This window comes from Scardinius erythrophthalmus, assembly GCF_964197995.2.
Source record: "Scardinius erythrophthalmus genome assembly, chromosome: 5".
In the NCBI taxonomy this organism is placed as follows: Eukaryota; Metazoa; Chordata; class Actinopteri; order Cypriniformes; family Leuciscidae; genus Scardinius; species Scardinius erythrophthalmus.
Genome location: NC_138225.1, coordinates 16,612,706 through 16,638,234, shown reverse-complemented (window position 1 = coordinate 16,638,234; position 25,529 = coordinate 16,612,706). Strand labels below are relative to the sequence as shown.

At 36.9% G+C, this 25,529-nt stretch overlaps 2 protein-coding genes across 3 annotated transcripts; one reads left to right on the top strand and one right to left on the bottom strand.

The window, feature by feature from the left end:
• Nucleotides 1-773: 773 nt before the first annotated feature.
• abhd17b (abhydrolase domain containing 17B, depalmitoylase) lies at nt 774-19,813 on the bottom strand. 2 transcript variants are annotated; one of them, XM_081365991.1, is made up of 5 exons: nt 19,731-19,813; nt 19,454-19,629; nt 17,194-17,666; nt 6,724-6,903; nt 774-2,352 (listed from the first exon to the last, which is right to left on the bottom strand). In XM_081365991.1, the coding sequence occupies exons 3-5, from the start codon at nt 17,658-17,660 to the stop codon at nt 2,133-2,135; spliced, it is 867 nt and encodes a 288-aa protein (XP_081222117.1). In that variant the 5' UTR covers nt 17,661-17,666; nt 19,454-19,629; nt 19,731-19,813; the 3' UTR covers nt 774-2,132. The 2 variants fall into 2 exon arrangements, with proteins under 2 accessions (XP_081222117.1, XP_081222118.1); XM_081365992.1 differs by having other exon boundaries at nt 17,194-17,661; nt 19,454-19,779.
• Nucleotides 19,814-19,815: 2 nt separating this feature from the next.
• On the top strand, nt 19,816-23,880 carry cUnh9orf85 (chromosome Un C9orf85 homolog). Its single transcript, XM_081365993.1, has 4 exons — nt 19,816-20,283; nt 20,418-20,524; nt 20,640-20,753; nt 22,698-23,880. The coding sequence occupies exons 1-4, from the start codon at nt 20,182-20,184 to the stop codon at nt 22,813-22,815; spliced, it is 441 nt and encodes a 146-aa protein (XP_081222119.1). The 5' UTR covers nt 19,816-20,181; the 3' UTR covers nt 22,816-23,880.
• The last annotated feature ends 1,649 nt before the right edge of the window (nt 23,881-25,529 follow it).

Genomic DNA, 25,529 nt, shown 5'->3' with positions numbered 1-25,529 from the left:
GTGTGTGCGCATGACACGCAGGCGCGCGCGCGCGCGAGAGAGAGAGAGAGAGAGAGAGAGAGAGAGAGAGAGAGAGAGAGAGAGAAATCCTCTAACATTGCTAAGATTCTGTAGGCTACTGTAAGGAGCAGGGGTGGCAATATTCTCACCCATAACTATTTGATTACATCGATAATCTTAAATTAGTCGGTGACATTTTATAACAAGTTTCACTTTGCCTAAAACATTACAGTGTGTAATGGTCAACAGTCTCTGCATAGAAACACGTCTTTATCGTTCTCATCCTTTGAACCTATTTAAGTGTCCATGTCTGTTTTTAAACTTTGCCCCTCCCTAAAATGAATGGGTCACATGTGTTCTTAACTTCCATGTTCAAAGCCCCCGGCTTCAAAGGTCACTGAACCCCGGAGGCGCGGTTGACCTCCGTGCAGTAAAATGGTTGTGTAAAAGTGAATACACATGAAAGGTTAGGATAATTTTTAAAAGCAATTAAGTTGATCTGTTGAGTTCATTAAAAGCCTAGCTGCTTCTCAGAAAGATGAGAAAGAAGATCTTGACTTGAACGTCAGACGTTTCTCATGGCTCTTCCACATGTTAATGACTCATCATTATATATGGTTACTAAGCAGATAGATAGGGTTGTAAAGTTACTGTGTTTTGATTAACTTCATTCAGAAAAAAGTTACGATTACTAACCACAAGAGGTCGCTTTAAAATACAACACCTAACAGCAGCATGTTGCAGGTCAGCACACATCAAAACTCAAGTCAAGACTACCACAACTGGCTTTTAATACTTTTCTCTAGCCTCTGAAATACATGTTTATTTCCATTTTTGTATTATAACTATTTCAAGATCATGATTACATACAATTTTCTTTTACAATGGATGTTACAAAAACAGAAAAACAACACGTCTGGAAAGATTGAAGCATGTCAGTTTGTGCTTCAGTCTGACCAGTAAAAATCTATTCTGTGCCATTTGTAATATAATTAATCAATTTAATAACAGCATTATCACCAGTTTCATAATACAGACATTCAGGAAATAAAAAAAAACACCATCCAAATGAATTTTATTTTCAAAGTGGAACAGGGCGACAATCCTCTGATATTAAAGATCTTTTTTAGAACATCGTTCCGTCCAATAGCTCTCCAAAGAGGAACGAAACGTTGCTGTCTAAATTCAGCAGCGGTCCAGAGTAACAGCCTTATCATGGCTCAAAGCAATAACAACAAAAAAAGTTGTGTGCATTTCTTTATATGGGTTTCTTCTGAGACACAAGACAGTATAAATTACATTTGAATAAAAGACAATGCAATGACTCCAAACAGAATCAAGTGTTAAATTCATTATGTGTGTAATCAAATGGATTATTTTCATTTTAAAAAAGTGAAAAAAAAAAACAAAACAAAAATGACTGTTACTAATATGACAAAGCATATTGGCATATGCCCTGTTTGAGCATAATGTGTGTTGCTTTGGGCTATTGCAAGCCACAATATTCAAGTGTTTCTTTATTTGAAAAGTCTATTTATTTATTTATTTGAAAGTTAAAACAGATATAACTGCCATATTATCCAGCATTGTTTTCAAGGTCTAAGACAAGTAAAACATAGACAAGTGTGAGAACATGTATAACTGTACACATTGTACTTTAAGCAGATATGTTTTAGAAATATGTACACACAAAGTAATGTATCAAAGTTTAATATTCTGAGTATTTGGCATCCCCTGTATGGCAATTGTTTATGTCAGAATGCTGCGTTTGTACAGTACTCCATTACATGATATTATAACATGCATACAGCAAAACAAAAACTTGACATAAATGGAATGGGTTTGATTCTTTAGTACATGGTATCGAGACACATTTACAGTCGGGTCACCAAAACATCAGACCCCTCGCTCACACCTGTAGAAGTACAGTTACACGAACACACCCCTAAGAAAGGCAGCAAGGAGACTGCTCCCCATTTTCTATATAGCGTGGAGAAGTGCACCTTAAGTAATCCCCCCCCCCCCCCAAAAAAAATAATTAGTGAGAAAACCTCCCCCCCAGTAAAGTTCACAGTTCCCATCTGGGCACCAGGGGCATGTTCATCAAGGTGAGTCCTAATCTTGAGGTCCATTTATAAGTTTACAAGTTCATGAGCCACAAACTGTTTCAAGCGCTCCAGGTACTGTCCATACAGCTCTACGTCGTTGTGTCCCGCACCCTCCACCCAGAGCGGCTCCACGGGCCGCTGGCAGCGCTCGTACAGGGCCAGCCCATGGGAAAAATCAATCACCTCGTCCTCCGTCCCGTGGATCACCAGCACCGGAGAGGTGACTTTAGAGATTTTATCAATGCTAAAGAAAAAAAAAAAAAACCATGAGCAGAGTATTCTGCAATACAGTGTCTTTTAAATCATCATAACGTGCTTTGTGAAGTAATTTGTACACAAAGGGCAATTGTAACAACACAAACAAAACTAAAACCTGATTTTGAGGTATGAAAGTGCTCCATTGGATGTCCAGTATTTTCTACTGCCATCTAAAGAACACTATTTTCCTTTAAAAATGTAATAAAAAATGACCCTTTGTCTTTCTAAAACAAAACCCTTTCTAAAAAAAAAAAATTGTTAAACCTACATAAGTATCTAACTGAAATTTGTTCCTAAATTAGGCTATGTTCACACTGATTATTTGTGTATCCGATTTGAATCTGATCTAAATTATTGACTGTCAACACTGTGTGTCAGGGCTGGACTGGGACAGAAAATCGGCCCTGGCATTTTGGCCCAGACTGGCCCACTATATATGATCATAAACACCACCCATCTTTCCACGCCCTTAAATATGTTTTTGTTCAACTCCTATTCATTAAACCCACTAATGCCATGTAATGAGTGAGTATAAACGAGTGAGAGTTAACAGATGAAAAAAGTACAAAATTGTCATTTATTAATACACAGCGATGCATCCAAAAAACAAGCTATAAGCTGCATTGACATAGCAATACCAGTGTTTTTCACAGGAATTTTGTTAAAACTGTGGTGGGTGTGGTGGCTTTCTATGGGGGTTTGGGGGCATGCTCCCCCTAAGAAAATGTTGTGCATTTTAATGTTAAATTCATCAATCTGGTGCAGTTTGAGGGTTCAAAATTAAAAGCTCCAACCCATATTCAGTGTGCAAATATAACAAAGAAAACATCTGTCTATATTACACTACTACATAATAATAGTTATAATATTAATCTCATGACAGTAGCCTAATAGCCATATATTGTAAAACAAATGCACTGAAAAATAAAGAAAACTTTCATAATTAGTTTTGTACTAATTTCTAAACTTGAAAGAGATCAGCACATGATCTTTTATTTTGACGGAAACTGCATCAAGCTTTTATTTTGGCGGAAAACATGGATAAAAACGCGTCTCATTAAACTTCTAGTAAATTTCTGTAAAACTATGCAGTCAACTCGTCAACTATGCAGATGTGGAAATAATGCGTAACTGGGTAATGGGTTCCTACACTCATAGCCAAAGTGTTTTTGAAAGTAGTTCTGCTTACCGCGCGCGGACTCTAACATTACACTTTCTCATCTCTCTCCTGATCCTCCTCACTCACTAATACTATCCTCCTCATCAGCCACTAGAGCTGATGAAGGTCCTGCTGCTGCAGAAAACATATATTGTGACACATTTTACAGCGTCTGCTATTTCTATTACACGCTATTTCTCTGCACATTCCTTGCGTCACTTCTCCATCTCTCAGACTATTTTGACAGATACACACTTGACACAGCACGCTCACTCAAAGCCCAAAGGGGGAGGTTTTTAAAGCTGTGATTGGGCCAGCCCAGTGTCAATCAAGAAAACAACCAATGGGCCGCTGATCTACGCGTTTCATGGGCCGGTCTGTCAGTGGAAAAAAAAAAACTAACGCTTACTTTTTTTTGACCAATGCATTACACCGGCACTAACCCAGTGCCGTCAATTAAACAAAACAAAACGAATGGGCCGCCGATGTACGAGTTTTATGGGCCGTTTAAAAAAAAAAAAAAAAAAAAAAAAAAAGTATGAGATGTAGGCCTATCGGCCCAAAAAGCACGTCGGCCCACCGGGCATTTGCCCGGTATGCCAGATTACCAGTCCAGCCCTGCTGTGTGTTGTTTTCCAGCATGCCGTATCTGCATTGGTTTCTTTGGCAGTGACTTTGCATTGGTAGGTATCCGCCAAAAACATGGAGGGGTTTGCAACACAGATGTTTTCTTATTTACAACATGGCAATGTAAAAGCTGCGCTGGACTACTACGTCTTCTAAGGCAGCAGCAGAAACGTTGGAGGCTGGTATTCCGTGCTGTATTTTACTTTTTACGTGGCGTGAGAAAGAGACATAAACCACGGAAAATCCGATCAGAGTGGTCAGACTGAAACAGATTTCCAAAAATGCAAACCACACATGATTGTAGCTCAGAACAAATTTGTAAAAATCGCATTTCATGTGGATTCCAATCAGATATCCACGGAAATTGGATTTGGACTGACAGTCCGAACAATAATATAATATTATTAACAGTAAAATATATTAAAGATTAAGAATATTTTAAAAGTATTTGATTTATGTGATGGCAAAGCTGAATTTTTAACAGCCATTCCTCCAGTCTTCAGTGTCACATGATCCTTCAAAAAAAAAAATCATTCTAATATGCTGATTTGGTGCTCAAGAAACTTTATTATCATTTATTTATTTATTATTTATTTATTTATTTATCATTAAAGTTGAAAACTGTTATGCTGCTTAATATTTTTGTGGAAATCATGATAAAAGTATTTATCACTTTAAAGGTGCATTGCGCAAGTCTCTGAGTTTTTGCAGAACTATGCCCCCTTCTGGCGACACGCGAAATTGCAACCAGAGTTGTGCACGCGGTTACGTGGAGTTTGCGTTGGGGTTTGGGATGAACTAGAAGCCGGTCTCTTTGAATCCATCTTCTACTTTTGCCAAAGTCGCTTGAGTTGTCTTCGCTGATGCGGATAATGGCGGCGAATACACAAACCTGCCAGACATAGCCAGGTGAGCGTGAACGCGCATGACGTCACGCCCAGTCGATTCCGTCCCGAATCCCTCTTATTTATTTTACTGTACAGGATTATAGAGGCAATCGCAGAGATAATACAAGGGCTCATTCAGCCCATCAGGCAATTGTTTAAGCATGTATGGGTTAGAAAAACGGGTATTTTTAACATGAAAAGTTGCGCAATGCACCTTTAATGTGCCCTTGCTGAATTAAAGTATCAATTTCTTTAAAAGAAAACACTTACTGACCCCGAAACCTTTGAATTGTAGTATACGTTTAAAAAAATAATTGCATTTAGGCCTGTCACGATAACAAATTTTGCTGGACGATAAATTGTCCAAGAAATTATCGCGATAAACGATAATATTGTCGTTCTGAGACCATTTTCATTTCATATAATTATAATGGCATAATAATGCAGGTACACCTTTTCAACGATCTATAAACTTTTATTTCTAAAGAATATTAAACATTGAAAACGGAAAACATTTTAAATATCCCAAAAAATGAACAAAACAACCAAAAACAATGAAAGCAATGGACTCTTAGTGTCTGTTAACAAAATAAATGTCTGTTAATAAATAAAATGAAACAAAATTGCACTTCAAAAAATATTAAACATTAGGCTTTAGACATTATTAAATAGTGATACATTCCATAACAGGCAAAACTGACAGTTAGGACCTTTGTAAACAAATAAAAAAAAGCCTCAACAAGCCATATCGCACAATTTTGCACTGTTACTCCTGTTACTTTGTCCTCCTGTTACTTTGTCAAGTGATTGTGTACTGTCGGGAAGGCATGCTACGCACTGAAAATACTTGGTTAGGATTAGGGGTGAGGAGTGCGTGCGTATTACACGCCATAAAGAGCGTATCATATGCACGCAAAAACTATTTTTGGCGTATAAATGGCACGAGAAATAACATTCGTGGTATAGATACGCATTTTCATGTGATCGGGCTCGCTGTCGCAACTCACAACTAGCGTCTTCTCTCTCTCCCGGCAGTAGCCGCAAACACTCCCGCCGGCGCTTTCCCATACAAAGACCATGTGACTGAGCGCCGCGGCGCCGCCTTCTCACACAAAGACCATGCAACTGACAACAAGAGGGTTCACTCCTCCTATACGCTAAAGAACCGAGCGAGAGTGGTCATCCAGTCTCTTTGGTAGAGAGAGAGAGACGAGGAAAACAAACAAGCATGCAAATGGAATTATCGCGGCCGGAAAAATTATCGAGCTCGTTTTTTTTTATCGTGCGATTAATCGACTTATCGACTATCGCGACAGGCCTAATTGCATTAATACATTTTTACATAAAAATTTAAATATATTTTTAAAATCAAGCATGAAAATATAAATTTCAACTGAAATCAGACTGTTTATCCGTTATAACTGTTTTAAAATGCAAGTGCACAAACACTGAATTACTTGTTGGAAGATATTTGTCACTAGAGGGCACACAATAACAGTAATGGCTGAAGTGCTGAAAACGGATGAACCAACCAGGTAGGCAACATGGCTGCTGAAAGAAAGGCGTGAACAGTGCATGAACAGTATGTGTCTAATAGGTGTGAGATACAGGACAAATGAGGGGGGAAATGTGGTGGAAGAATTATGAAAAGATGGAGAGTCTAAGGTCAAATAGAGAGACTCACTTGGGGAATGCATCGAAGCAGTACGTCTTCTTTGTGTCAGGAAAAGCCACCCGCATGCCTGAGGTCAGAGGGGAGTGAAGGACGACGGCAGCGCTCTCGTACCGAGAGGCCAGATCCACCGAAGGGACTGTACCGATGCTCTGGCCGTAAATGATCACATGCTCCGGCCTGATCCCGTACCTAGAACACGACATTCAAATGATGAGTTCAAATACAGACTCACATACACACCTACACTGATGACGCTGAGATCAGAACACAATTATCATGAATCAAGAGTACAGGTTGTTTAACCCACTTTTAGAACCAGACAAACTGGGAAGCACCCTTGGTGTTTTGTAGTTAGATTGAATGACCGAATCTTTCGAAAGACTGTTCACAATCATTACGTAACCTCAAATGACATGCCCAACTTAAGTGTTATTACTTTCACAAAAAGGCATAGGCGTGAGCCAAGATTTAAGAGCAGATACTAGAACAATTTAATCATTCAAGTCATTAAATCAAACCATTCCTGCAAGTCAAGCTGCTTGCAGTCAGCAGTCTCTATCCCATTGCATTTCATCAAGTGATTGCTTAAAGAGAATAAGAAGATTTTTTGGTAGCACTTTACAATAAGGTCCTATTAATTAATGTCATTATTAATTAATAACATTAACAATGAACAATACATTTGTTACAGTATATTTTAATCTAATTTAATGTTAGATAATGAAAAGACAACTGTTCATTGTTAGTTCATGTAATGTCCATTAAATAATATTATTAACAGATACAACTTTTGATTTTAATAATGTTAGTTTATGTGAAATAATGTAGTTAACTAATGTTAACAAAGCCTTACGGTAAAGTGTTACCGTTTTGTTTTGCATGCACTGATATTATAATTCTGGTCTAATAACCGATTATTTAAGAAAAATACTAACTTGATGTATTCAGTAATATTCTCCACCCACGGTTCCGTACACACTTAGCCTATATGCACTTTTTTTTTTTTTTTTTTTATAACTCATAAAACAGACAGTTCCGCTAATGTATTTTCTGACGATGGATACACATTCTGGCTTCCCAATATATTCCAACAGGGATGATCAAAAAAACATCACTCTTTGTAAACTTTTTTCAATGAGAGTGCCGTATGCTCGAACATGACCAGTCATATGCAATTTAATACAATATGCATTCAAGAGTATGCTGAGCAACAACTAAGGAGAGAAAAAGTGAGCTTGATGACAGCAGTCACAGCATGATCAATTAATCAATTACTGTCTACAGTAAAAAGCCATGAGAACAGATGATTTCAAGGAATCCAGTGAGTCAAGAATCCAAGAATCTCAGTTTCAATTCTCTTGTACAGTGAAACTTGTACAGGACCATTTGTATTTAAATCAGCAAATGACAACGTGACCATCAAAACACTTCTACTATGGAGAGGATGGTGTAAAGGTTGGTTATCCTAGGCGGCGGTGTGTCCACATTCCATGCCATATTATAAAGCGCATGATCACTTAGTCAGCTGACTGCAGTGCCACAGAGAGGTCTGGGTGAAGAGATCATGGACCTGAGATGTAAACAGAAATTACTCCAAAAGTAGGTCATATGATAAGCCTAAAGTAACACATATCAATCGACTTATGCTGTACATTGTACTCTGTCCAGTGTGCAATTACACAGTGAATGTTGCATTCAGTTCTCTAGTAATGCTTGACTGCTGTCTTGTTGGCAAACAGAAGGTGATGGAACTGGTTTGAAGTTGAAACTGAAAATTGTCGTTGTGTGACCAAAATAAATATAAATATTTGCGTCTGATTCACAAGTGGACTTCACATGTAACACATCATGAATTACAATTCATCCATTCAGTTACCTACACAATCATGCCAACTTAAAAAAAAAAAAAAAACTCAATCTTGTTCAGATTATGCAATGGGCCGTTAAGACCAATACAGTCATCAAGTTTGTCCTCAGGGACAAAAATCACATGATTCTACATTACTCTGTGTGATCATGTGAGAGGAGGTGGAATGTGTTTTGGAGAGAGGCAGAACAGATGGTCAAGGATGAGAAAAAGGAGAAGGGACTCTACAAAGTCATTCTCAAAAAGAGCATTCTTTAAGGAACAGTTCTTTCAAACATAAAAATGATTTCATTATTCACCCTCATGTTGTTTAAAACCCATATGCTGTTATTATTTTCCACTGAACAAGCAGGAATTTAAGAATTCTTATGCAGCTTTTGCCATCCAACAGTTCATAGTTATCCAGTCTGTCAAGTTTAGGGTTGCCAACTGTCCCGAATTAGCCGGAACGTCCCGTATTTTGGGTCTAATTTATTTGTCCCGTACGGGACCTCCCTTGTCCCGATTAAATAGCCTGCTACACTGATCTAACCACAGGCTGAAACAACAGCAACATGACACTTGAGAATGATCATGACACCGCATCATCCACAGCCCACACTCACGCGCATCAAACCATACGAATAACAAACTCTCAAGTGAGAATTAATTACTCATTTGGGACAAATCATTGTTTGATTTGCGAACAGAATCCTCTGCTGTCTGGTCGCTCCCGGTTCGATCCGGACTCGCGCTAACGGCAAATCCCTTTCACTGTCCGGCCGGGTTTTGATTTCGGCAAATCAGTTCTGGTGAATTCAAACAATGCGATTATTGTTCATGAGTCCAACATCCAGCCACGCAAGAAAACATGAAATCTTCCTGAGGGAATAATATGCTGAAGTGATTTTCTGCCCAAGAAACATTTCTGATTATTATTAATGTTTTTTTTGTTTTTGTAAGTCCGGATTCTTTGATGAATAGAGGGTTCAAAGTAGATTTATCTGAAATAAAATAGCTTTTGTAACATTATAAATGTCTTACTGTCACTTTTGATTACTTTAATGCGTCCTTGCTGAATAAAAGTAGTCTTTAATTTCCTTAAAATGTATAATGTTACAAAAGCTTTCTATTTCAGACAAATGCTATTATTTTGAACTATGGTTTGTGTGTAATGTGACTTTTTTGTGTGACCTTAAAATTCATTTTAGAATTAACATTAAATTGTACATAAATAGGTTAAGCAAAAGAAATGTGTTTATGTCTGAGAAAATTTTAAACACATACGAACCTGAAATGACATATACTATGTGATACAGTACAAATACCTATTTTGAGTGTCCCTTATTTTCCTGTAAAGAACCACGATTGTCCCGCATTTTTCTTTTCTAAAGCTGGCAACCCTAGTCAAGTTTAAAGAAAAATGTGTATTTTATTTGACTTGTATTAGGGCTGCACGATTAATCGCATTTTAATCGTGGTAACGATTAATTGAAAATAATCGTTGCAATATTTACCTCACTGATTAATTGACATTTCCATTATCTTACATTGGTAACAAGCCTCCACTAACTTCCCTGCTTTGGGTTGCCAGATGTCAAGAGAATAAATCCTCCAAATAAAGCATTTCTCATAAAAGGACACATTTTCTGCCCAGTGTTTCACTTAATCTGGCAACCATGCACACACACACACTCTCTGGCAGCAAACAAGCGCTGATGAAACTGACAAGTGACAAACATGTACATTAGAGTTTAGCGATGTTCATTGAGAAATTCTGTTTGAAATGTCATACAGCCAGTTTGTGTTCCTTCATGTGCGATTTGCTGCTAATAAATCTACTAAATCTGTGAGAACATGTAATAAATCCAAACATGATTCTTGAGAATATTGTTTGCGATCATGGTTGACAGATAAATGTGGTCCGTGCAACCTCTGTGCTACAATAAGTAAAACATTTTCATGGTTTAGCTTTTGATAGAAGCTTCTTATGGTTTCACTTTTTTTTTCATCATGTTAAGCAGTTGAAAACTACATTGCCATCGTCTGTTTGCAGTGTTTAATCATTTCAAAGATGAAAAAGTCAAACGAAAAAAAGACTTGTATCGTTCTTTGCTGTCTGATGAATTTGCATTTGTGGAGCGATCTCTCATTTGCAACTGAATTGCCTCTCATAAAATAAAAATATCTAATATAAAGACACATTACAAAGCACTCGCCAAAACCATGCACTATCAGAAGTCACATTAATGGTAAGTAGTCTTCAATTTACTCATTTTTGAGCAAAATAATCATGGTTATCAGTTTAACCATTATCGTGTAAGAAGATGGACTCCTTTTATTTTCACATAAAAAAAAAAAAAATTTATATTATCTTTTTGCTGCTTGACAGGCATGGTCAATGTGAACCGTAGGTCAATAATGACCAATTCGAATTCATTTCAAGTACATATTCAGGCTTTTAAAAGGGTCACGTGCTTTGGAATGGCTTTTTAGTCCGTTTTAGAAAAAGATGGTAGGGCCTCACTAAAGACCTAATGATTTAGAGTACTCATAAACACTAAATGAAGTACATCCATTTCATTTCAAGCTGCTCAATATACTGGCTATAAAGATAAGAAAATTAAATCAGCACTATTTGTTGCCTTGACAACAAATCATAAATTGTATAAACAATAACATGTACCAGACTACCTTTCTTAATTTAATATAGCTTCTGGCTAACAGCAAGTCTACACTGATAAACTTATAGATACAAAAACCTGCTGTGTGACACCATCAGGAAGTTATTTTTTACTTCCTGGGTAGACAATGTTGCCATGACTGCAATCGGGCCTGTCCCTCCAGGACTCCCTGGGAATCAGTTGCTAGGCAACCAATCAATATTTGACTTGGAGAACTGGCTGTTGGCACCTCCCTCCCTCACCTCTCAGAGGGAGCTGAGCTCCATTAAAGACGGATACTAAATTCTCACAGGCTTCTCGAGTGAGCCCCTCTCAGCCCTCAGCCCAAAAACACTCAAGCACAACGGTCATTATATCACTTCAGGAGGAAGGAGGGCACAGGGGTCTCATTCAATACAACTGCTACTGCTGGTTGCCGTGGCGTTTCCTTTATGACATCACAGTCATCGTCTTCTGAGGGGGGAAATTCTCTCGCAGACAAAAGCCATTTCCTTCGCTTCTTCCTTTCACCGGAACGGTCTCAGACTCTTGGACTTGGAAGACAATACACATCACCGTTTTACTGTTTTGAAGACGAAACCAGATGGTTCTGTTTGGTAGAAGTTTGCATACACCAAGTCTGGTTGCAAATACCTATATGAAACACACACACGCTGCAATGGCTAGCTGTGATAACAGATGGTCTTATCCGGACCAACCCCTTAGATATGAACCCGGCCCAAGTCGAGTAATTCAGGCTGCGGCAAAATATTGCACTGGAGTTCCCAGTGCCATCCGCTTTTCGCGTAAATGCTTAGTGTCTATGTACGTGCGTCAACACCACCGGATGTTTCAACACTGACTCACCTGGCTGAGCAGACAGAAAGGTGTGGCTGTCCTACACTAACATTACACAATATAAACAATCTCATAATGATTCTCTGCTGTGGTTAAGCAAGGCAATGCTGCCTGTAGCAGTGGATGGGACCGAACTTGAGCTTGATTGGGAAATCTTTGGGAATTGGGATATGTATCGGTATTGGATATTTAATTGTTTACACCTATTTTAAGAGTCAGATAATCATCTATCACCATATTAAAATTATAGCAATAGGTTATGGCAAATGTTTAACTCTTAAGAGCATTATGCACTATGCTTTCCTGCATGAGATAAAAATTCACTAGCAAAATTAATTCATCCATGCATCCCATATATTATTTTTGGAAAAATAAATTCTAGTGAAAATGACACTTCTCTCTATGCCGGACTTCTCCAATCATTACATTTATTTAAATCCCGCCCCAAACGACTGCAAACTCACATTCATTTTTAAGTTCAAAACGCACATCTCAAAATCCAGTCAACAAATGATGATGGATGGAACCAATTTCTTGTCTGATAATTTATTGTGGCTTTAAAAACCACATGTTGGAGTGAGTTACTATGCACAAGTAACATGTTTAACATGGCACGTGTATAGTATACCTTTACAATATCATCCATAACACAAAATACAATTATTAGTTTTTCCATCAGCCAGAATTTCAATATTGTTATACACACCTAAAAATTATTTACTAGTTCAAGGAGGTTAAATAATAATAGGCAATTTTCAATATTTTTGTATAATGTCGACTGAATAATCTGACCTTTGTGACAACTGATTTCCAATACAATACAGTTTCTTTGCAGTGTTTAGTTTCATGGATTTCCTCTCACATGATAAAAGTCAAATCAACATTTAATGTCCATTTATTAATAAGTAGCTTTGTAATAAGAAGAATCATGTACAGAAATTCAGTATGTCTGACATAAACCCAGACAGAGTGATCGATGAACTCAGTAAACAGACATGGCACACATTCAAAACTGTGATCTTGCTACCTGATGTAAAAGCTGCTTTTTTGTGAAATCATATTTCGTTGGTCATTCAACAAAAGGACGAGCAAAAAAAGCTTTGTTGCACGCCTCGCAGAGTCAATCAGTATGGTCTGATGAGCACTCTCGTCTATTGAGATCAGATGGAGAATTTCCAAGGCAAATATTTTCAACAGACATCTAAAGGCAGGTGCTCTTTATGCTAGCTGTTTGGAAGAATATATTTTTGAGGGATGTTTAAACCATCAAAAACTGAAAAGCAGATGAAAACCCAAAGTCCTCACACAAACAAAGAAATATGTGCCTTTAAAAACACTATACTGCAGTGAAAGCCCCAACAAAGACTCCTTCCACAAATGTTCTTTAAAAAAAAAGAAAGGCCCTCACACCACAGCCTTTTTTTCCAAATAAAAGGTTTGGAGATCTGTAAAAGCACAATTTGTAATCTGGATTCTCACAATCATCTATTTGAGCACAATTTAATAATAAAAAACAGGCAATGCTGGCCATCTTTGACAAAATGAGATTAAAATGCCAATTATCCTGCTTACAATGGTGACCTACCAAGCTAAAAAATGTGTTTCAATGAATAAAGAAAGAAAATTCCCAGCAGGGGCCACAGTTTTATAGGAATAACAGAATATTTGGATGGGCCAGCCTACTTACTCCTACTCCTCTCTCAAAACACATAAAACACCTTACACTAATATATACATAAACACACAATAAAGTTATATTCTTCAGAGTGGCAGGCAGTCAGACAAGTTTATCTGCACTGTAATCTGAATCGTGTCCTTGTGTGGGACGGCCTGATCCATCTTCTGTGGCTGATGTGGCAATGCGTGGGAACATTGAAAGTGACCAGAAGAACAGCGTGGGACTGCTTCATGAGGTACGACCTAACCCTCAGGGATATGACTTGTCAAACAGCGTGGACTGTGTTCAAGAGCATCAGCTGTACTTTCTGACACCACATGCATGCATGCATGCACACATACACAGACGCAGAACACGGCTGTGTTATACACACACACACACCCAAACCCAAAACATTATTGTGGTCACGAACACAAAGCCATTTTGTATGTTATCCTCCCTCTTGCAAGAACGACGAAAATGCAAAATCTTGCTACATCGAAGTACAAGCAATTAACAGAACTAAGTTCTCATGACCAGTAACCCCAGATGACACACATGTACGGAAAGACAAATAGGAATTTAGGGCACATGATACAGTGAACGGCCTTGAGATAGTTTCTCTATGTCCACAGTGTCTCAAATAGCTGCCACTGGGAGAAAAAAAAACAAAACACTTCAGCCATCTGAGGTCTGAGTTAGTGTGATTCAGCTATCTATGAGGAAATTAAATTTTCCTTTGCTGCACTCTTCAAAAATCTAAATTCAACCGCAGTTTAAAACAAAACATGACTCTTGACATTATAAGTCCATCGCCAAGGACAAAAAAAAAAAAAAGCACAGGACACGCAGATGGGGGATGGGATTCAAGGGGTAAAGGCAATATTAAATATATCCCCCAAAGCCCTATAGGAACTCACATGGACAAAGACCAAAAGCAGAGTAAACCGGCTAGATATTCAAACATTTGTGTAATTGTAGACCCATAGGACTATGAATGGGTAGTATTTGGGATACTCAAATCAACATATTTTTTCAATCGACCAGTTGGGGGGTTGCTGTGTATAAATAGAATGGTGTCAGGTTCACTTGACACATTTTAAACGCTGTTCACACAAAGCATTCTTGCGTTTAAAAAGGCGCAGGACGGAAAAAGGACAAGAACACAGGACAAAAGCTCCTTGAGAAGTATTTTTAAAGTCAATGGAACAGAATGCAGGGGTCTCAACTCAAGACATGTTTTTAAAAGCTAGACTATATTTAACTTGCCCGCCATTTGCAAAAACAATACACTAAAAACAAGAAATGTGGCACAAGTGCTTTAAATGGGGGGTAACAAACTTTACCGTACTCATTTACTGCAGTAAATGAGAATTTGAATGATCACTTGATAAAATTGACCGTAAAAGACTTCCATAATGTTCCAAACGATTACTGTTTTAAATAAAATTCTGTTCTTAAGAATGTTCTATTCATCAAAGAATCCTGAAAAAGAATAATGGTTTCCACAAAAAAAAAAAAACTGTTTTCAACATTCATACATAGTAATAAGAAATGTTTCTTTAGCACCAAATCAGTGTAATATGTTCTCTGAAAAATCATGTGAGACTGAAATCTAAAGTATTGGCTGCTGAGAATTCAGCTTTGCCATCACAAGAATAAATTACTGCAGTGCATTACAACTATATGACAGGAAGATCTAAAGAAACCAACAACATGTTTATTAGATCCCATACTCACAAGCTACTGAAAGAGTTGTTACCTGTATAGCAGAAAAGCCCCTTCTCAACATTACCTACTCGTCTCTAACTCTGGGTCATGTCCCAAGACCCTTCAAGCTGGCTGTTATTACACCTCTCATTAAGAAACCACAACTAGATCCAAATGAATTGGCAAATTAGAGACCCATTTCAAAACTTCCATTTAACCCATGTCTGAAAAAACTAGAAAAAGTTGTGTCCGCTCAAGTGTGATCCTTTTTGCAAAACAATTTATGAAAAAAAATTGTATTTAATTTTGTTTATTTAAACGGGAAATTATCCAAGTTAACGCCAGTAAATGATGGAGTGCCCCAAGGGTCTGTTTTAGGCTCTCTGCTATTTTCAATATACATGCTGCCCCTTAGTAATATTATTAGTAAACATGGAATTAGTTTCCACTGTTATGATGATGATACTAAGTTATTTATTTCATCATGTCCAGATGAAATCTCTAAATTATCCAAATTGACAGATAAATCTTCGATTACCAGTATTTGTTTTCTATTAAATTTGAATAAGAAATGAGGTATTACTTATTGGACCAAAAACATGTACACAGAATCTCTTAGAGTACAATGTGCATTTGTTACTTCATCCTCTACAGTTAAAAACCTGGGTGTTATATTACACAGCAACCCATCTTTCGAAAATTAAATTTCATATGTTACAAAACAGCCTTCTTCAACCTCAAAAACATCGCTAAAGCTATGAAAAATATTATCCGTTTCCAATGCTGATAAGCTAGTTCATGCATTAATGACCTCTAGACTAGATTACTATAATGCTTTACTAGGTGGTCCTGCGTCCTCAATAATCAAGCTACAGTTATTCCAAAATGCAGCTGCTAGAGTTCTAACCAGGTCAAGAAAATATTATCATATAACCCCAATTTTATCATCTCTTTGCTACACTGGTTACCTATTAAGTTCCGTATCGATTACAATGTATTGCTACTGATCTATAATGCCCTAAATGGTTTAGCTCCTGTGTGTTTAACTGATCTTCTGTTGCGCTACAACCCATCATGCTCTTTAGGGTTTCAAAACTCTGGACTTTTGGTAGTACCTTGGATATTTAAGTCCACTAAAAGAGGGAGAGCATTTTCATATTTGACTTTTTAACGCTAGAATAGCCTTCCTGATAATGTTCAGGGCTTAGACACACTCTCCCAGTTTAAACCTAGATTTGAAACCTAGCCAAGCATCTCATAACCTTACACTCCAGTTATATCAGATCAAATGCGCATGGCTATCTATTGCTTGAAATGTTATGAACAGAAGCTACGCTAATTATTTTCCATTTGCTTTCTGGGTATCTAGAGATTAAGCAAGCTCCAGTTTGGATCCAGCCTCTTATGTAGAATAATACAATATGTATTGAGAAAAGCTCTATACAAATAAATGTGAATTTAATTATATTTTTGAAGTAGGCTATATTACAATAGAATTTTTTTTTTAAACTGCAATATTTACAAACATAAAAAAAACTCTTACTGCCACTACTGAATAGAGTCATTCTATTTAGGAAGTGTAGTAAGAGGCCAGTGTGACTTCAGATGGGGAATGTGATGTAAGAGACAAAAAACAAAAAGCAAACCTGATAAACACAACTGATGATGACAACAGAAGAAACAGTCTGTTTGTGAAAAGCCTCAAACAACTATCCGAATGAAATGGCTTTCAGGTGTACTCTCACCTTGTTCTTAGTGCATGCCAGGCAGCGTCCACATCAGCATACAAATTCTTCTCTGAAGGCTTTCCTGAGCTTGCCCCATAACCAGAGTAGTCATAGGAGAACACGTTGCAGTTGATGCGGGAGCCCAAGCCGATGTAGAAGCTACTCATCTGACCCAAGTCTACAGCATTACCATGGGAAAACAACAAGGTGTAGCGAGCGTTGGGAGAACATCGCACAAACATACAGGCGATTCGGTTCCCCCTAGATGTCCGGGTCATGAAACACTCAATGGCGTCCTTCTCCCGGGCAGAGTACTGCCAATCCGCACGCTCAGAAAGGTGGAGGGTCCAGCGGCTGCCGCTATCGTCACACATGAGGGTGTAAGTGGGCTCCGGAGGAAGAAAGGCCAGCTTGGAGGCTATTCTGCTCGGGCATGGTGGACAGCAGAAAAGGCAACACAGCTCACTCAATGACAGGTGATTCATCCTTCACTTGAGAAGAACAACACAGCAGATTGGAAAATGAGTGGGGTGGAAACACAAAAAATAAAAATGTTTGTCTTAAAATGATCCTTCACTCAAATGAAAATTCTCAACCCCATTGGTTTCAAACCTGTATGGCTTTCTTCTGAGGGACACAAAATAAGATATTTTGAACAATATCTTCTAAATCTTTTTTTTATTTTTATCAAATTAAAGTAAAAGGGTGCCAAACATTTTTTTCAACCCCACTGAATTTAATGTTGTGGACACTGACATTTAACAGTTAAAAAATAAATAAATAATTATATATATATATATTATTTTGTGTTCCACAGATAATGAGTGTCATACAGCTTTAAAACAACAAAATTCTAAATAATAACTTCTACATTTTTGGGTGAACTACACTTTTAAAGGTGAAGCATCAAGATTGAATCTGCATAGTAAGATGAGACATTGACATTTTACAAACAATGTATTTATTTACCCAAAGAAGACATAATAGTTTACTTAAGATGAGTAAATATATGCAGACCTCTTATAACTCAACTGACAAATTCCTTGTGTGTGTAAACATACTTGGCAATAAAGCTCATTCTTATTCTGACTCTGAACTGACAGAAATGTTGCAATCCAGTAAAAAATGGGTGAGTATGTCCTTAAATTGTTTATTCCATGTAGCTTAAAGTAAATCAATATTAAAAGACCACACTATTAGGATACACAAAAAATAGAAACTTAACAGTATCTGGGATGAAACTAAACAGATTTCATTTACAAAAATGTTCAATATTCATCCCATCTTAGTGCTAATTTGATGTCATTAATAATGACTCTCAGACTTCACCCTGAGGTTAGCTTTGATGTGTGCTATCATCGATCAGATCACTTTTTCTATATATCATGACAGCTGAAAAACACCCTTATTTTTTGGTTTCTAGGCTAGGCTCCTTTGTTATAGCCAATGTTTTACAAACCTGAGAAACATACCATCATTAATCCACATCACTGCTTCATCATATCACAAACATTTGTCTAGAATTTCATTGAAACCGCTTAACCCCCTTATTATGAACTCCAAGTAGGTGACCACATTAATTTAGTACCAAAAGAACCATTTTTAACAATATTCTTAATTTACTGGCAGACCATAGGATTTGGTAGCAGAGAGGAAAAAACACTGTGAATCAGACCCAGATCTGACCCATGATAAGCAAATCCCCACCCTCAATTTCATTAAGCAGGAAACCATCTTGTTTGGGGCATTTGGACTTTACATTGAAGGGAAAGCAAAAGCTAAAATTATCATCACAATATTACATATCACACACGACATCCCAAATAATTAGCTGAGGTTAATCTTTTTAGCATTATTATTAAAGGTCAAATGGGGGGTGGGGGGTACAAGAACCTGTTCTTTCACTAACTAGAAGGTTTTTAAAGATTAGCCTATTTCCCCTTAAGTAATAAACAGACACTTGGCCAACATGAATTTATATTTAAATAAACATTAGATACTTGTTAAACACACACGAATACTTAAGTTTTATATATAAAACTTAAGTATTCGATAATAATCTACAGGATTATTACAAGATGATATTAAGATCTACATAGATATTACAAGATGATATTTAGAAGGTATCAGTGACAATGGCACTGAACTCAATTGAATCAAAAGTGTTTGCTAAGTGAAACAAGCTTAGTTAACATATTAACTACATTGTTTAATAAGTGTAACAGTTTAACTGAAAAGGCTGAAACGAGCTATTTTGTTAGCTTGGTCAGCTAATTACCTGTGTTAGAAGGTCTTGAGGTTGGGGAGTGCAGAAACGCTTTGATCTGGTGAAGTCGCAGTATTAGATGAGTCAGATATGAGATTCCCTTTAACAGATCACTCCGTCCACTTAACCAGATCAAGAGTCCATCAAAACCTGCCTCTAGTCCGTCCGATCTTGTCAACATGTGGCCACTGTTTGATAGTCAAACGAAATCAAAGGCTGAATGTGTTAATACGGCCGTAACGTTAATACCTAATCTAATCCGTCCGGTACGGGTGATCTCATCTCTCACCAACGCGTGCCCAGAGCCAAACGCTGGCTTTCTTCTGATTTTCTTGCGGAATGCCGGATATCAACGTCAACGTTGAAAGCTCTATTGGCCAATCAGATTAATGGATAGATATGCTCGACCAATCACCCGCGTCCTCTCTGCACACGGATGATGTCGATAACACAATTACAAGTTGATTAATGATTTTGCCGTTATTTATCCATAACTCTATATAATGCTAACTTTGTTGAGAATTAAATAGAACTAAACATTTTTAACGTTTGTCGTGCGTTGTGAAGTTAGCAATCTTTCGTTTCGGTTTGAAGTTGAAAAACATTAACCAATTGCTATTTACTTCCGCTATTTTCGCATTGCGTCAATAGTCACTTTAAAACGTGTGAAGCCACGCGGTTTCTTGTTTAGGCGTTTTAAACGGTTACCGTTAATAAAGTTCATATGTTTTAACGTTAAAATGAGCAATCAAAAAGGTAATGTTTCGCGTTCGCGAGGCCAAAAACACCAGAATGTAGTTGCCTTCAAAAATGACAAGTACGGTGCAAGCGCACAAGTTAAGGTAAGCTCGTGCTACAATAAACAGTGTAGTTTCTTATTTAACGTTTATATAATATCAGCTTTGTTGCTATTGCGATGTTTAAGATATTTTTTCATGTATTTTGTTTGAATTTGTATGCATTCTTCTGTTTTCAGAAAGCCAAAACAAAGGTTCATGATGGTCTTTGCCAGCACTGCAAAGGTGTGCTGGAGTGGAAAGTTAAGTACAACAAATACAAGCCCCTTACACAGCTACGAAAATGGTGAGATGTGAGCGAGGATTTATTGCATAGTAACGGATAATAGGCAAATAAACTCTTTCACATTTAACCTCTTAACCTCTTCTGAATATGTTGTTTCTGTGGGGTTGTTTTTTAGTGTGAAGTGTCTTCAGAAAACAGTGAAGGATGCCTATCATGTCATGTGTAAGCCATGTGCACTAAAGTTGGAGCTTTGTGCCAAATGTGGAAAGACGGAAGAGATTGTTATTCCGTAAGTAGATTCAGGCCTCTTTTTGAAATCAGTCATGTACTAATATGTGCAAATTGGGTATAGTGCACTACTTTAGTATAAATCTATATTTATGTAATGTAAATGCTTGAGAAAATATTTAAAACATGCCCTGCAATATTCAACCGTAAAGTTTAGACTGCATCGTGTAACATCTATCTATCTATCTATCTATCTGGGGCGTTTCTTCCGAGGCTTCTTGTCTCCTTAAAAAAAACTGGATGAGAAAATAATCGATATTCCACAAAATAAAAAAAGTTTCTGTGAGTTTGATGGGGGGTAATTGAGAATGAATGGGGGAAAGTCACGTGAGAGGAGGCAATGCCTCCATCGCGCTCTGATTGGATATTATCGGTTATGATTGGTTCCTGTGATAAATCGCAGGATAAAAACACCTGCAAATTAAGAAAACATCATCAGTTTCACAACACGTGTGCTCCAAATACTCAAAACACAACCAAATACAGAAACGCTCTGCAAAAGTTCACAACACAACTAAATACAAAAACGTGCTGCAAATAGCACAGACCACAACGGAAACGTTTCCAGGTGACCCCAATAAGTGATGAACCCGGCTGGGACATGCTTATTGCTTTTGAGCATCCCTATGTCCTACTCCCTTCTAAGGGCAGATGGCAGAGCCCTTGAAGTGGGGACTTGGAGGGTGCAGGGCACTTGTGTGCCATTATGTTAGCCGTTTGGAATTATATAACTAGGTTATATAGGCTATCTGTGTGTGTGTATTAACTTTAAACTTTCCATCTCATCTTTGGAGTGGACCATGCATTACCTAACATTTCTTATGAAACTTATTTAAACATAACATGACAACATTTGTACAATGTAACTGATGTATAGATTAACATCTTTCCATCATGTTCTTTTTCTCTATCTTTATTTATTTTAGTTTTCAGCTCATTGTTCTTTTCTCATTAGTATTCTGATGACATTGAACATATTGTTAACATTTTGTATATTGTATACAAAGTTGTATGTCATAAACGTCATCTCTGTATGTTTTGCAAATAATAAAAATAATAAAATAAAATAAAGTAGATTTTGAGCTGTAAGCTCGTCCCAGCCGTGTTCGTCACTAAATTGGGGTCCCCTTGAAACATTTCCTTTGTGGTCTGTGCTATTTGCAGTGCGTTTCTGTATTTGGTTGTGTTGTGAACTTTTGCAGCGATTTTTCTGTATTCGGTTGTGTTGGGAGTATTTGAAGCACACATGTGTTGTGAAACTGATGAAAATGTTTTCTTAATTTGCAGGTGTTTTTCTATTTGCATGTTTTCTTCAGTTGCAGCGCGTTGAGCTCTCTCGGCCTCCGTATAATCAGACAATGATGGCGTTAATGGAAAGACTAATTAAAAAGTAAACAAACAACTCGGCCACTTAGATATCACCGCTTTGTCATCTAAAAAATCAAACTTGAAATGGCCTGAAACACGACTGTGGGGGGTTTTGGTGAGAAATCAGCTTGGGGAAATAAAAGGTACATCTGCGTGTCTGTGACCAGTGTGTTCAAGCTTGATGACTGAGGAAAATAAGTTGATTTATTAAAAAGAAAAGCTGAACATTACTTTACAAATAATAGTTTTATCTAAAAATCTGTTTTATCACAATTTGTACATCATTATGGCAACAAAATGTGTTTTTTCAGTGCAGCACATGTGCCATCTTGTGGACATATACAGTAAATGGTGAATTTATTTTTTTACAGCAAGATATTCATATATTTCAGGCTACTCAATGCTCTGTTATTCCTCCAACATTGCATTATTAGAGATACTTCATTAATAAGATTATTCTAACTTAAATCTGTTGTGTATATATGTTGAAGTGTATTGAACTATTTACGGTGACAAATTAAGTGTGCTTAAGAATTCACTGCTGTGCTTAGAATTTAATGCTTTTTTTTTTTTTTAGGCTTGACCAAGAGGAGGAAGGAGAGGTAGAAGCAAAGGGGCAGGAAAAAAGAGATGAGGAGGAGGATGAAGATTTCAATGACATTGGCACTAACAATGATGAATTTGATAGTGATTAAGAAGCCAAAGTGAATTAACATTTGCCAACTTCTGTATGCATTACCAGCAAACCGCTAAACCCAAGAACTCTGTATCTAAGGGAAAATGAGGCTGGATATTGGACATTTGCTTACCTGTTCACCTGCTGTTGATTGGGGAAAGACTCCCAGGAGATGTTTTCCTGTTTGCTGTAATGATTGTGTTTTCCCATCTTGACCACTTGCTATGATCATGCAGGAACTGACAAAGTAACCCTCATTCTTGTTTTTAAGTAGATATTTCTTTAAAATCAGCAAAAGCGCACTGAATAATGAAAAAAAATACAGGAATTTTTTTTACATTTACAGAACGACCTAACTTTTGAAAAAAAGGTAAATCCAACAGCCCTTTCCTTCTGAATTAGCAAGGCCATTTTGCTACTTAAATCTGTTTTGTACTTTTAACCTAAACTGATATCCAACATCATAATACTGGTGGTACAGAGAAAAACACATGTAAAATGTTCATCACAAGTAGCTTTTCTACATGCTGATGTAAATACTAATAAATAGAAAGCACACAGTGTCATGCACACAAATACAAAACACCGTCATGGTAAGATCATGACGTGACACTAAAATATTGCAATACATATTCATTTAACAACATAAGATGTAATAAAACCCTAATGTACATAAATGATACAAAAAATGAATTAGAAACATAAAACTAAAACCATCAAATTTGAAACGTCACAGGGAATTCACGGTTACAAGATTATTTGCTCTTTTTACTTCAGAAAGTAGTACGTTTAACAGTATTTTACTGTAAAATTACACAAAATGTTAGGTTAGATCTATTTCAGTTTTTCTTACTATAACCAATTAACAGGTTTTTATTGCCCCATTTTCAGTCTTTTACAGTTAAAATTACAATCATTTTTACAGTGCCATCCCTGTTATCTATTATGAATGAGAATGAGAGTTTATATTTGGTCTTCACAGTCTTCATGTAAATGGAAAAACAGAAAGTACTGATGGAACCGGTCCATTTAATAAACAATCTACAAGCAAATGTTGACATGCTGCTTAGACAGCACAAATTTACATCACCTTTGTCCTGTTTTCTGTTTCGCTGTCTGATTTTTATAGCTTTTTTAAAACATCCTCTTGCATATCATTATGAGCATTAAATAATAATTTGATATAAACCTTAAGCCATATTCATTCCATTAACTAATTCCAACTTCCAATTAATCGCAAAACAATATGAACATAATATGTACATTGCGCCTAAAACAATTTTTTCTAAGTACATAAAGTAGTAGTTAAAGACCAACACAGATCTGTAGAATAACTTCTTTGAATAAAAAAAGAGTGACAAGTAACATGTTAAATCACAATGTGATCGCAGAGGTTATGTGAGATCATAGTCAACTATTTTTAGGGGAAACTCATGATTTTTAAGGAACTTAAACAAGAATAGTCTGTTTCACCCTTTGTGCAGCATCATTCTGAACCACCTGTGACAAAGTTCTGGAGAAGTTAATAACATGAGTGTCAGAACAGGTTCCAAATATAGACTGTTTAGTGGAATATTAAAGAAACTGTAGCCTTTAACCCTGGATTTATGTAATGATGTTTAACCATGCACATGTAATGAAGCAAGAGGCTAGTCCAGTATCACATGTCTGACCACATTACCATCTTCTTCACTATTCGTCAAACTCGTTGCATGCACAGATTTCTTCATTTCTTTTTTTAATTCTTTTTCCAAGTTAATATAAGCCATAAGGAAAGTGAAAATGCTGTCAATGACTGTTTTTCACCTCAATAGCAGAACTTACTGAATAAGATCAGCTATGTGCAGGCGATTATGTAACTTTATTTCAGAGCAGGTCCCATGTGCAATGGACAATACATGCCGTTTTATTCTGTATCATTACAATGCCTTTTATTTTTTTGTCTGTTGTATATGTAGTTTAAGTGTTTGTCTTCTTGTTAATACTTGTTGACTGTGTCAGAAAAGACTGTCGTATGCCCAAGTGTTGTACAGTCAAGTTTCCATGGACACTGTTATTGTTGAGTAAGTGATTACGAAATGGCAATTGTTATAAGACATAAAAGAGCCTATTAGTGTTGATGAAAGAGTCACCACATGACCACAACTCCTTTGAAAAGTTCACTAATTATAAATTTTGTGTTAAAATAACTATTATTCATCGGTTGTGCTGTAATTTGGGTCCAGACAAAATTCATTATCAATTCTTAAAGCACATACCCCAAAGTATATTATCTCTTCTTTTGGATAACTTCAACTTTGTCTGGTCTTCAAATACCATCCTCCTGGAAAGAAGCAACTGTAATCCCAATACCTAAACCAGGAAAAGACCATACAGATCCAAATAACTATCGACCAATCGCTCTTACCAGTTGCCTCTAAAACATAGAAGAAAATGGTAAATAATCGACTCGTTTGGACACTGGAATCGAAGAAACAAATAAGTGATTATCAATGTGGATTTAGACGTGGAAAGTTAAAGGAAGATTAATCCGACTGGAAACTTATAATAGAGATGGTTTCAAAGAACATGTTGCCGCTGTCTTTTTTGACTTGGAAAAAGCATATGATACAACATGGAGATATGGAATCTTGAAAGATCTTTACCACATGGGTTTTAGAGGACGATTACCCATCTTCATTTCAAATTTTTTGGCTAGCAGATGTTTTAAAGCCCAAGTAGGAAACACCTTGT